The sequence below is a fragment of the Megascapheus bottae genome, chromosome 20, assembly GCF_031878675.1.
Source record: "Megascapheus bottae isolate mThoBot1 chromosome 20, mThoBot2.hap1, whole genome shotgun sequence".
In the NCBI taxonomy this organism is placed as follows: Eukaryota; Metazoa; Chordata; class Mammalia; order Rodentia; family Geomyidae; genus Megascapheus; species Megascapheus bottae.
The window spans coordinates 3353837-3367787 of NC_143528.1; the positions used below are offsets into that span (position 1 = coordinate 3353837).

Below are 13951 nucleotides of genomic sequence, written 5' to 3' on the forward strand. Positions count from 1 at the left end.
GTGGCTGTAACTGTGTTCCTCCTACTGCAAGAACACAGTTGGAGGGTTCTGCTCCTCCTAGAATGTCTTTACCTGAGCCACCTTCTTGGGGTTCTTCTGCCCTTAATTTTCCAAAATCTGGTGCTGTTCTGGAGCGACCCATTGCAGACACTGAACCACCAGCCAGCTGCATTTGTTGGCATGGATATCAGTGCCAACCTTTCCTGTCACACTGGGGTCCCCAAAGGTGTCAAGGTAATCATCCTGGATCTGAAAGAGTTCTCCCAACTCCAGCAGGATCTTCTTGACATTGGCATGTTCCTTCTCTCCATCATGCCTGCCATGTACATGACAGCCACGAGGGGCAGGTAGAAGGAGCAGAAGGCTGTCTTTACGTGACAATAGATTTATACTGCTTCTCTGTGTATCTGCCAAGATCCACATGGTCCTGGGGAGCTGTGATGAGATCCAGGTTCAGAATCAGGTGGTATGGCTGCTCCCAGCAAGAGAACTTCAACAGGCAGTAGATACTTGCTTCCACAAGTATACCTTTGTTGACAGCACTCAAACCAATGCCAGGCATCTTCTACCAACAGGTCTGCCCTCTGTGGGTGATGGAAGGGTCCATGAAGTCATCTGCCACCAGTAAGCTAGCTTGCAGCAGTGCCACACATCAGCCCACAGTCAGGGCCCACTGAAGCATCCTGGTTCTCTGGCTCTACCAGCTCCCGGAATGTTACCAGCACTGTCAGCCCTCGGTTGCACTTGCCTCCAATATCATCACACTCCAGGACCTCCTTCAGCCAGGCAATGGCATCTCCTGTCTCTGGGTGTCCTATCTCATCCTCAGTCTGCACTTTGATAATCTGGGAAAAGTGCTGGATGAAATCTTGCTTATCTTGGGCATAAGCATTCAATTTCTGGTCTCTATTCATTCTGAGAGAGGAGCAAAATGCTCTGTTCTGGGCTGCAGGCTCTTGATGACCTCAGCTAATTCTTTTATGCTTAATACTCCCAATAAAATATGGAAAGCACTTATTACAAGGTAGGTACTTTGTTGGGTTTATGAATTAGTTAATAGTGGTCTAAATTACTAAATTTTCTAAATTTCTAAAATTTTTCTAAATGACTGAAAATTTTCTAAATTGCTAAAGTTTCTAAATTTTGGATATCAACTTTTGAAACAGACAACAAAGTTCTATGCCTTAAAAGTCAAAATAATTGCATTTAGAATTACTGCCATTGAAAAACTTCATTCAAAATTCCATTTAAAATTCTTTGTATAGAACTTGAGCCCTGAAATTTTTGTCCTCCAGTTTGTGTCCATTACCTGAAAAATGACACGGGATGGTGTCATGGAAAGCAATTAAAAATAAAACTGAGCTGAGCACTGGTAGCTAACACTCGTAGTACTAGATACTCAGGAGGCTGAGTTTTGGAGGACTGTGATTCAAGGTCAGCATAGGCCCTGTGCTCAAACCCCAGTATGAAAGAGAGAAAGAGAAAGAGGACAAAGATAATGACTTATTTACTGTCAAAATGACAATTTACTGTCTATAATCATTTAGTATCTCTTGACAACAGAAATGTCTTTTGTATGATTCAAATAAATAATCATGTTCTATATACATACTTCGGTTTACAAGGTAATACTTGTGAGTTCTTAAAACCACAGTTTCCAAATCTCTCATGTGGAGAATTAACTTCTTTAAAGCAGTCATAGGGAGCTCCTTGAGCACCTTAAAAAAGCAAACATGTACTTGTATTATCATCAGCTTGAACGCCAGCAAGCTAACAAAGCTTTATTTCTAAATAACCATGTGTATTACGTGTAATACAAATACATCTAACACAAATCTAAAGGGAGGGATGGGAGTATAGCCTAGTGGTAGAGTGCATACCTTGCAGGCATGAAGCCCTGGGTTTGATTCCTCGGTACCACATATGCAGAATAAGCCCTGTGGCTCAAGTGGGAGGGTGCTAGCCTTGAGTAAAAGTGTCCAAGGACAGCGCCCAGGCCCTGAGTTCTAGCCCCAGGACTGGGCGAAGGGAGAAAGGTTTGTGTCTACTGCAGAAAGTTAATTTTTAAACAATTTGCTGTCCCTGCCTGTAGGAACAACTACTTCCTAGTCCAATAAGTGCTGAGCTTGCCCTTGTCACCTGTTCTTCTCAAGGAGAAATTTTACATATTAGTACAAATATCTGCAACCAACGCATAATTTCCCATAGTAGCTTTGCTTTTTTTGTCCTCTGATGTGGAAGCAGCAGTATTTGAACCTCACCTCATGGGATGTTGAATAGCTAGATAAGCTGTGTAAACACAGTAAGCAATCCTAGGTACCCCAGGGGCAGAAAGTGGAAATAATACAGTACAAGACCGACCTAGGCAAAAAAATCCACAGGCTTCAAGTTAATCAGTAAAGTGCTGGACATAGTGGTACTTGTCTGTCACCACAGCTATTTGAGGCGGGAAAATAATAACCTAGGCCAGTCAATGTTAGAGAGAGAGAGAGAGAGAGAGAGAGAGAGAGAGAGAGAGAGAGAGAGAGAGAGAGAGAGAGAGAGAGAATTAAAAAATAAGGAAAGCTAGAAAGCCCACAGAGTGGGAGAAAATCTTCACTAACCATACAACAGACAAGGGCCTCATATCTAAAATATAACTACAGCTAAAAAAATTGAATCTCTCCAAAACAAATCTCCAAAGAAACAAGCATCCCATTAAAAGATAGACCAAAGACTTAAAGAAATAAGAATGGCCTATAGACACATGAAGAAATGCTCAACATCTCTGGCCAGAAAAGAAATGCAAATCAAAACAACTCGAAGATTCCACCTCACTCCAGTTAGAATGGCCAGGATCAAGAAAACTAATAACAACAGATGCTTGCAGGGATGTGGCCAGGAGGGATCACTACTACACTGTTGGTGGGAGTGCAAACTCATTCAACCACTATGGAAAGCAGTATGGCAGTTCCTCAAAAGGCTAAACATAGAGCTCCCCTATGACCCAGCAATTCCACTACTGGGCATTTACCCATCGGTCCAGAAACAAGGACACATTACATCCACTAGCACAACAATGTTCATTGCAGCACTATTTACCATAGCGAAGATATGGAACCAACCCAGATGCCCCTCAGTTGATGAGTGAATATACAAGATGTGGTATTTATACACAATGGAATTCTATGCTGCCATCAGAAAGAACGATATCTCACCATTTGTGAGGAATTGGAAAGTTTTGGAAAAAAGTCATATTAAGTGAAGTAAGCCAGACTCAAAGGAACATAGGCCCAATGGTTCCTTCATCTGTAATAATTAGTACAGGTCCAAAACTCTCCTAGCAGAGGATTATAATAGCTCAAACCCCTATATACATAAGGGCATATAGGATGAGGCCAAATTAGTGGTCTTCCAGGACATGGAAACAAGAGCTTAATTATAAGTGACTGTTACTCTTTATGTATTATGTTTTTGTCCCTTCTCTTGTGTTGCCCTCTGGTTTATGTCATATTGTTACAGTATCCCACTTTGTTACCTGGTATATTATATAGATGTTTACCTGTTCATTTGAAATAGGAGGGGAAAAATGAGGAGGGGGGAGGGAAATAAGGACATAAACATAAGAAGGGATATTAATTTTGAGAAGTAATGCACCCTCTATCTGGTGATTATAAATGTAACCCCTCTGTACATTGAAATAAAAAATAAGGAAAGCTACTCAGGAGACTGGCATCTGAATATCATATTGCAAGTCAGAACAGGAAGAAATATCCATGAGACTCATTCACAATTAAGCACCACAAAGTGGGACTGTGGCTTAAATGGTAACACAGTAGGCTTGAGCAAAAAAAGCCCAGGGATAATGCCCAGGTCCTGAGTTCAAACCTCCATACTGGCACCAAAAACTAAAGGAAGAAGAAAGCAAGAAGAGTCAGGATATGGATCAGAAATAGTATGCCTCCTTGGCAAGTACAAAGCCCTCAATTCAAATCCCAGTACCACCAAAATTTCTAAAGATTTATGGGGCAAACTCATAGGAAACATGCTTATCTCACTCACAGACAACCAGCACAGATGAGGCATGTGGGAGCCTGGCCTCTGGAAGTGATGAGGCAGAGGCTGAGAAATGAAGTTGAGAAGGCTGTCCAAAAATAATCATGGAAAATACACTTAGAGCTGTACAGTATACACAGCTGGGTATGATTGGGCCCAAACGGCCAGGCATTTTAGTAGAACCCCAATTAATTACTCTATATGTGCAGCCCTTAGAAGGATGTGCCTTTGGACAGGTGACTCCTTGAAGTTGAGGCAAGTTCTGAAGGAGCTTATGGCTAGAAATATCTGACAACAGCTGGCAGTATTTCCTGTCCCAAACACTACTTTTATTCCACATTTTCATTATATAAATATACTATGTATGACCAGGGGTTTTATACTTCCTTTATGTTTTCATCTCTTGATCATAGACACAAGGTTCAAATAATTCCAAAGGTGACATAAATAACAAAATGCATATCATTTGGTACACACTAGACTCTTTACTATATTCTTGGTTATATAACTGGAATTGGCTGTTTTTGACCCTTTTTCTTCTGGCAAAATTCAATTTTTCTTTGAACATAGTTACCTGAATAATTTTGATGATTTCAGATTATTTTGATTTCCCGAAAAACCCCAAGTCATCTTCAGGTACACTGAGAAAGCAGGAGTCATAGTTGCAGTATTCAAAAAAATGTTTAAAAAATACAAACATAAACCATGTGGCCTAGAGTACTATTATTGGAAGTACCAATTGTTCTTCAGTGAGGAAATCTGACTACACAGAGGTGAAATTCATTGAGTTTTCTAAGTTTCACATCATTAAAATCAGATTTTCAAATATGACGAGTGAAAGGGATAATCAAGTAAGATGATAGAATGATTGGATTCACTATTAAAAGATTAAATATATTTTGTGAGCTATGAACAATAAATTTTCTTCTCAGGTAGCCAATCACCCAAACCAAAAATCAAAACCATAGGAAAAGGAATGTACAGCAGATACTACTTGTGAAAACCTCATGCACACCTACAAATATCTAACCATACCATTTGTAATTCACATTTGATCTGTAACATTGCTCTAATCCAGATTTGTCCATATCTAGGGTTGTGTGATATTTAATATCAACATTAGAGGGAGTCAAATTTAAGGTAAAGGAAAGATCAATACCTTTTCCAAACAACTTGGCACACTGGTAGTCAGTGGTTTGACACTCTCCATTGTAGCAGTATGCAGACCCCATCCTACACAAATGGCCATTCAGTGCATACGTGTCAGGAACACAATGACTGGAAATTCCATTGCAATACTCAGTAAAGTCACATTCCTGGTCAAGACTCTTTCTACAAGGAGTGCCTGCTACTGAGAACTAGAAAAAAAAAAGAAAAAGAAAACCCTGTTCTGTGAATGATTCTTCTTACTGAAGAGACTCATCTAATTAATCTGGCCATTTACACTGGAGGGATTAGCATAGCTCCCAAGACTGAAAACTCACTGAAGGAGCAATCAGATAGAGTGTCTATTGTGAAGCCAAAAGAAGGCCCATCCTAAAGCAATACACAAACCCTTCTTGATAGATCTGCGCCTGCCCACCTGGCTCTTGGCACTACAATGTGAGGTACTCTCAGATTTCCTGAAATATGTTTGTTTCTTGAAAGTGAAGGATCACTGCCCCTACCTACTGCTTTCACAGAGGCCCAGGGAGCAGCTCCTGGCTTTGACTCTTGCTGGCTTCTTGGTGTGGGGGAGTCACAAAGTGCACAGGTTCACATTTGTAACTTGGGATGATAAGCACATTCTCAGAGAGTCCTTAGCAGTATTAAATTGATTTAAGAGAAAATGAGCTTAGACTGACACCTGGTAACAATGTATGTAACATTTAGCACAACATATTTATTATTATCTGAGAACATAAATGCCTCCCTCTGCATAGCTCCCATTAAGAGAGCTTACTATACAAGTGTCTCTCTGAACACAAAATATTGACAGAAATAAAGTCAATTAAGGAGAGAACTTAAAGGGTATAATTCATTAGAAAGACTAGCTCACAGTCCAACAAAATAAGCACCAGGGAATGGTGCTTATTTAAAGGGGAGTGGATATTTGCCAAAGGCAATAAATCTGGAAATGGAATAGATGGTACTAATTATAAAATTACCATTTTCTTATTTCGCTTGATCTAAAAGATCTACTCAGGACTGAAGAAGTGTAATACTAAAGGTAATCTCTCTGATTAATTAAAGATTTTCAAACCCTGGGGAAAATAAGGAAATGATTTTTCAAAGGAGCAAACCAATAGTGTATCTAAAAGTAAGCCATAATTTGCAGGATTGTAGTTTAATTCGCAAATCAATTGTAAGGCATAGAAGTCGAGGAGTACAAGTTGTACAAATAGCCTATTTGTTTCAGAAAATCATTTTTTCAGTTTTCTACTTACTATATGAACTTGCAGACTCATTCTGAAGTACGGAGCTAAGAAAAATGAAACAGTATATTGATCCATAATTTGCCTATGTATACTGTTTATATTGGGAACATTTTCTTCATCCCAAATTGAAACTGGTCCAGATGTGACTCACAGTTGACAAACTGTGACATATTAGTGTAGTATCCCCAGATGGCCCTGGAGGTCAATAGGTCAAACACCACAGCATAAGCCTATTTTTGTAAAAGTGAATTATAGAGGAGGAAACAGACTGGTGGGTGAGTAGCTAAGGGTGGAGGCTGCCTGACTACAGGTGAAGCGGGGGCAGGAATCCCTTGCCCACTAGGATGCTGCCTATGCTTAGGAAGCGGGGGCTTCACCTCCACCGCTTGAGACATTCTTTTTTTGAGATAGGGTCTCACTGCTTATGCCCAGGGAAGCCTGGGTTGCAATCCTCCTGTGTTTCCCTTTGTTCCTAAGATGCCATTCTGCCCAGATAGTGTGTTCCTCCTGTGGCTGAGGCTGACAAGCTTATGCCAGTACAACATCTGGTGGAGAAGGAGTCTTGGAATGTTTATGCCTAGCCTGGCCTTGACTATGCTCTCTGAATCTCAGCCTCTCAAGAAGCTAAGATTATAGTATTGAGCCATCCTAATTTCTTACCCAAACATATACCAGAGATAATGCTATATTAGTACATATATTTTAGCCATGTTTTCTAATGTTGTGAACAATGTATAATAAATTAGGTAACTGTTCATTAGCAGCAACTATCGTTCACTTCCAGTATGTGTGTGTGTGTGTGTGTGTGTGTGTGTGAAAGAGAGAGAGAGAGAGAGAGAGAGAGAGAGAGAGAGAGAGAGAGAGAGAGAGAGAGAGAGAGAGGGAGGAAGATTGGTTTTACCTATTAACATGGGAAAGATCTTTACATAATCTCACATTATTCATGTGACAACTAGTCACTTGTCATTTACTTTTTTAATTTTTGTGGGTCATGAGGCTTGAACTCAGCCTGGGCACTGTCCCTGAGATATTTGACTCAAGGCTACTGCCCTACCCTTGAGACAAGCCCCACTTCCCATTTTCTAGAGGTTAATTGGAGAGAAGAATCTTAGGTCCTTTTGTGCCCAGGCTGGCTTTGAACTTTGATCCTCAGATCTCAACCTACTGAGTAGCTAAGATTACAGGCGTGAACCACCACGCCCAGCTCACTTGTCATTTTCTTAACTGCATGATTTTATGGATGTCAAAGGTGTTGATAATTTAGAACAAGCTTTGCGGCTTTAGCATCACCACCAATCTAAAATGCCTTTGTAATTCCCTATTTTCTCTATACTCTTGTTTGTATATTGATGTCCTTTCTCAGTTCCACACTGACTCAGCCTTCCACTAGGATTCAATTTCCCTTTCGCCACCGCTGGTCACTCACCTCACACTTGGAGGTACAGCACGGTCCAGAGCCACATTTGGCTGAGCTTTTCAGTTTACATGTATGATAGTCACAGCACTTTTTAAATTGGCATTCCTAAAATGTGAAAAGAAATATTATCCCAGTCCAATCATTTAAGAATTCTTGCTGCTTACTCTCAACATCAATTTAATACATTACACTCAAATTATGAATATATAAAAGGAAGGTTACTATTTCTATTTTTAACCTTTTTTTCCCCCTTGGCAGAGCAGAGAATCAAACTCAGGGCCTTCTGCTTATAAGGCAGGTACTTTATCTATTCCTTGAACCATGCCTCCAACCCCAAGTTTACTATTTCTAAAATACCCCAAAATGTATACAACCAACTAAAGATAAAGAGTAAAGAAATAGGATCTAAATTAGCAGTGTATAATAACATTTCATTTTGCTCATTTGCTTGATTGCAGGGCATTAGGGTGTAACCCAGGGCCTTGCACATGCCAGACCCTCAATCCCTGATCTATTTCTGCATGGATCCTTAACTTTTATTAGTTAAAACAGTTGATGATTAACTCATGAATTCAGTATGGAATTGCATCTGCGGGAGGGAAAAAGGTGAGTTTCCAGGAGAAACATAAATATCACTCAATTGTTTTATCAATGATGTGTTTGCTAAAGTTCCTGTTTGGAAAGGATAATTTGTATAAATTCATTTTTAATGGTGAATTAAAGATTATTACTGTGCTTTAAACTATTTCTTGAATTAGGATTCTAAAACATTGATCCCACTTCATTTTGCACAATATTCATTTTAAACATTTATTTAGAAAGATTGAAAAGTATAGTTGAAATACATTTCACATGGCCAGGAATAAAGATTCATGCCTATAACCCTCAGTCCTCAGGAGGTGGAGGTATGAGAATTGTGTTTCCAAACCAGCCTGAGCAGGGAACTCTATGAACCTCTTATTTCCAATTAAACACCACGAAAAAAAGCCAAAGAAGTAGAATGCCAGCCTTGAGCAAAAGAGCCAATATATAGTGCCCAGGCCCTTGGTACACACACACACACACACACACACACACACACCCCACACACACACACACACACTTCACGTTTCATGTACCTTTTTCCCCTTTGACAGTGTTAATAGTGGCAACTCCTTTTGTTTCTTTTGCAAAGTACATACATTTATTTACAGAACTATCAGATACAGAATACCTGCCAATGGATGATGCTCGGGAACCTGTCTCCTACCTATAGGTATAGATTTTGTATATAGTACTTAAATTAATTTCTTTTCATTTATTTAACCAGAAAATATTAGTCTTTCTTCATTTATATCTGATGATTTCCTTTCCATTTGGTCTCCCCATTTCTATTCCTCTCATTGCCCAGGACAGGAAAGCAGTAACCACATTGAGAAGTCACAGCATTGCTGAAAACTTCAGTAATAGATCTTTTCCATGCACTAGATTGATCACAGTAGGTGTCATCGTGGAGCTTATAGTCTCTCTAATGTTGCTTGAATCATTCGATGACAGACTAGAAGAGGCCATATGTAGCCAATTAGTCAAGTGAGTGTACTTAGCATAATGAAAAATGAGGCAATATATTTATAATTATGCATGCCTTTACCCCTGTTATGGGTAACAGGGACCTGAGTAGTTGATGACAACTGTTTGATGTACGCAACTCTAAAGTCTGTCTAGGGTCAAGAAGCATGGCCTAGTGGTAGAGTGCTTGTCTAGTATGCATGAAGCCCTGGATTCGATTCTTTGGTACCACATACACAGAAAAGGCCAGAAGTAGCGCTGTGGCTCAAGTAGTAAAATGCTAGCCTTGAGAAAGCCCAAGGACAGTATTTAGACCCTGAGTTGAAGCCCCAGGACTGGCAAAATTCTTTTTTAAAAGTCTAAGGGCCAGGAGGTTGGCCTAGTGGTAGAGTGCTTGCCTCGCATGCACGAAGACCCAGGTTCGATTCCTCAGTACCACATCTACAAAGAAAAAAAGACAGAAGTGGTGCTGTGGCTCAAGTGCTAGAGCTCTAGCCCAAGGACAGTGCTCAGGCCCTGAGTTCAAGGCCCAGGACTGGCAAAAAAAATGTCTAAGGACATCCACCTGAATGTGTCACAAAAGAACCGCAGAACTGATTGCAGGCAGATTAAGATAATAAATCCATTTGACACAGGATGTATTTTTGCAAGAATTCCAGGACTCAACTGGACTTTCTGCATTGTGAGTTAAACTTGTTGGGTTTGGAGTCCATCTGAGGTATGTATCGGGAGCAATAGGTTGTAGCCAGTGTTTTTGACAAAAACCTGCGTTTCTGCCCAAGAAAATTATTCTCGTAAAAAGACTTATTTAGGAGAATGTTACTCTTTATCCTTGTGGGGATGTTGTAAGATCACATCTTCTGTTTTAGCAAATAACTATGACTTTGAGGATAGGCTGATATCTGGAAATTTGTAATAAATTGCAGTATCCATCTGTAGCAGGGTGCACTGGTTCCTGTGCTTTCCTTCATTAACTTTTAGTTATGTTGATGGAGTCAGAAAAAACAAACCTGCATCACACACTTGCCTTCCCAATTCAAAAGGCAAGGAAATTTATTCATTTATTTTAATTATCCTAATTCCATACCCAATTATAAATTGAAGATATCATTGCATATATTGTCACACATATTACCATTACAATCACTTTATATATCTTTAAAATTGTAAACTTTTCTCTCAAACATCAGTATCAATATTTATCACTTACGTTTTCCATACCACAGTCACATTCTTCATCAGCTTCTAAAATTCCATTTCCACAGTCAGGTTGATGGTGGTATAACAGTTGTAAATTTGAAATGTTATGAAGACATTTAGCCTCAAGTTTTGAAATGATGTGAGTGTAGTCATGCATGCTACAGTTGCTAAAAATCTTTATGCCACTGGAACTCCTAGAATAAAATAATATTCTTCAGATAATATATCTTTTTGTGTGTCTGCCAGTATTCAGGCTTGAACTTGGGTCCTTGAGCTCTTGTTTGGCTTCTTTGCTCAAGGCTGGAGTTTTATCTCTTGAATCACACCTCCCCTTCTAGGTTTTTGCTGATTATTTTGAGAGTATCATGAATTTGTCTGCCCAGGATGGCATTGGACTTTGATCCTTAGATCTCAGCCTTCTGTATAGCTAGATATAGAGTTGTAAGTCACCAATGCCCAACCAGATAAATTCATCTTGCTATTACTACCACATATGATTTTCCACACAATGACTGTATAAATCACAAGATGGCTCAGATTTTAAAAAATAAGCCTGATACTTTACCAAACACTGAGTCAGCTATAAATATTTCTTGATGTTAATGTTGCTTAATATTTTTCAAAAGAAGCATTTATTGCAAGTTGATATGGCTTGAATATGATGTATAACTGCAGAGATTCATGGATGGAGTTATATACCCAAAGTAAGATATTAAGCAGATAGGAACCTAATCTAACTATATTCACTTCCTGAAGGAAAGTGATTAAGATTAGAAACAGTCCCCAAGTAAAACAAGATGATTAAGAGAGCGGGGGGAACTGAAATGGGGGCAAAAACATGAGAAGGGGTATCAATTTGTGAGAAGTAATGCACCTACTATCTGGCGAATGTAACTGTAACCCCTCTATACATTACAATAAAAAGATAATAAATAAATAAAGACTCCCCAAGAGCCTTCCACATGACTGGATACTTGTGGCTCTATTAAAAGAGCACAAGACCCAGGTGCAGTGACTCCTAGCTACTTCAGGAGACTGAGATCTGAGGATTGCAGTTCAAAGCTAGTCTGGGCAGGAAAGTCTGTGAGACTCTTATCTCCAATGAACCAACAGAAAACCAGGTGTGGTGCTCGAGTAGTACAGCAATATCCTTGAGCTGAAGAGCCTCAGAAACAGCACCCAGGCCCAGAGTTCAAGCCCCATGGTCAACAACAACAAAATGAGTGACGTAAGTTGTGCTGAATTTGTGAACGTTTATTGAAAAAAAAATGTAACTTCTACAACATTTAATTTGCATAGCTCTGGGATAAACACGCTATTCATGTTTGTAGACTGATTCATCCTCATGAAATTTTCATGATATTATTGTCCTAATGTATATTGATTCTGTGTGGTTTTCTACGTGGGGAGTTGGACTACTTGGAAATTAAGGAGATATTTTTGTTTCTTCAAATTTTTCCTGTTTGTTTCCCTCAAAATATCCATTAAAGCAGGGCGCTGGTGGGTCACACCTATAATCCTAGTTACTTCAGGAGGCTGAGATCTGAAGATTCAAAGTCAGTCCGGGCACTAAAGTTTGTGAGACTTTTTTTTTTGGTCAGTCGTGGGGCATGAACTCTGGACCTGGAGTTGTCCCTGAGTTCTTCAGCTCAACGCTACCACCCTGCCCCTTGAGCCACAGGGTCATTTCCAGTTTTCTGATGGTTAATTGGTCTCTGACTTTTGTGCCCCCGCTGGCTCTGAACCAGGATCTTGAGGTCTCAGACTCCTGAGTAGCTAGGATTACAAGTGTGAGCCATCAGGCTGGGCTCTATGAGACTCTTATCTCCAATTAACCACCAGAAAACCAGAAGTGGTGCTGTACTCACCTGGTAGAGCAGTAGCCTAAAGTTGAAGAGCTTAGGGACAGTGCCCAAGCACCAGACTTCAAGCCCCACGACTCACCCACCACCCCAAAAAAAATCCATTAAAGTAAAAGTACTGTGTAACATTAAGGGGACATAAAGCATCTTTTTCTTGAGAAATAAAAGCTGTAAGAAACAGTATATTGCTAGTTCTCATTAACTTCATGTGTATTTCTCATTTTTTTGATGGAAAATTTCTTAATCATAGGAAACAGTGCTTTCCAGACTATGATAATACATACAAAATATTTCGTGTGAAATAGTTTCAAGTATAATCTACCCTTCCAACTTTGATGTGGAGATTAATCAAATATTTTAAAGCCAGGTGTGGTGACTCATGCCTGAAGTGCTACTTGTTCAGTAGACAGAAAGCAAGAAAATGGTAGTAGATGCACGTGTCAAGCTGAAGAGTTAGCAAGACCTCATCTCAATCAATAAGAAGCTGGGCATCATGACAGACACTTGTCATCTCAGCTGCATGAATATTCAAAATAGGATGTCAGGCTGTCACAAATACAAATGCAAAAGTTATTCAAAGAATAACTAAAAGTTGAAAACATAGGATGTGTGACTTAAGTAGTATTGGGACTGTCTTACAAGGGCTACAATCTGAGTTCAAAGCCCAGAACTGTTTAAAAAAAAAACAAGTAGGAAAAAAAACTTTCAAAAATTAGACTGTTTATTATATCTAACAAACAACCTCATGAAAGCATATGTGGAATTATGAAAGATCTTTACACTTACCTGGAAAATGTAACTGTAAGCCCTCTATATGTTATCCTGACAATAAAAAGACCCTTACACTGTTTCCTGTTGCATTACGCATGCAGCTCCTGGACAAGAACAGTTATTGATGTCATCGTATGTCAATCCCATGTTAAGGCCAAGAAGTTGAGTTACAACAACTGAAAATCCCTCCAAATTTATGTAATCTGGATACTAAAATTAAAAAAGAGTGAAGAAAAATAATTATATAAAAAGAAAAAACACAAGTAATAACATCAAACATTTTTGATTCCATAAAATTTTACATTTTAATTTTCATGTTGGATAACTCTGTAATTCATTTACATATCATTGTCCTATAAATATATGTGAATTTACAGTAATCAAACTGTGACATTTTCTAGTTTAAAATTTAACATACACATAGTCTATGATTTGGAACACATAGTATTTCTGACGCAACTGAAGTAAAGCACTGTTATTTAACTTTAGTCAAATTATCCCAATTAACAGTTATTATTTCAATGTTTGTATGTGCCAGGTATTACATACATAATGGAAAAATGGAAGCATGTATGAAGCAAATGAGTTTTGTCCACACCTGGAGTTATCTTCCAGAAAGGGAAAAAGATAACACATGAATCCATAATAAGCTTCCTGTGTACAAAACTTACCATTGAAAGTGCTATGAAGAGAAAAAAGTA

The 13951-nt window shown here is 39.0% G+C and overlaps 1 protein-coding gene across 1 annotated transcript in view; it reads right to left on the reverse strand.

Annotated features, from left to right (window-relative positions):
- LOC150049083 (disintegrin and metalloproteinase domain-containing protein 18-like) overlaps positions 1 to 13951 on the reverse strand; it is a 59756-nt gene that overhangs the window by 16940 nt on the left and 28865 nt on the right. The window contains exons 11-15 of the mRNA XM_090353880.1: positions 13324 to 13460; positions 10628 to 10811; positions 7879 to 7974; positions 5195 to 5393; positions 1613 to 1718 (exon numbers count right to left, since the gene is read on the reverse strand). Coding sequence (XP_090210006.1) covers positions 1613 to 1718; positions 5195 to 5393; positions 7879 to 7974; positions 10628 to 10811; positions 13324 to 13460 — 722 coding nt within the window. The remainder of the gene's footprint in view (positions 1 to 1612; positions 1719 to 5194; positions 5394 to 7878; positions 7975 to 10627; positions 10812 to 13323; positions 13461 to 13951) is intronic.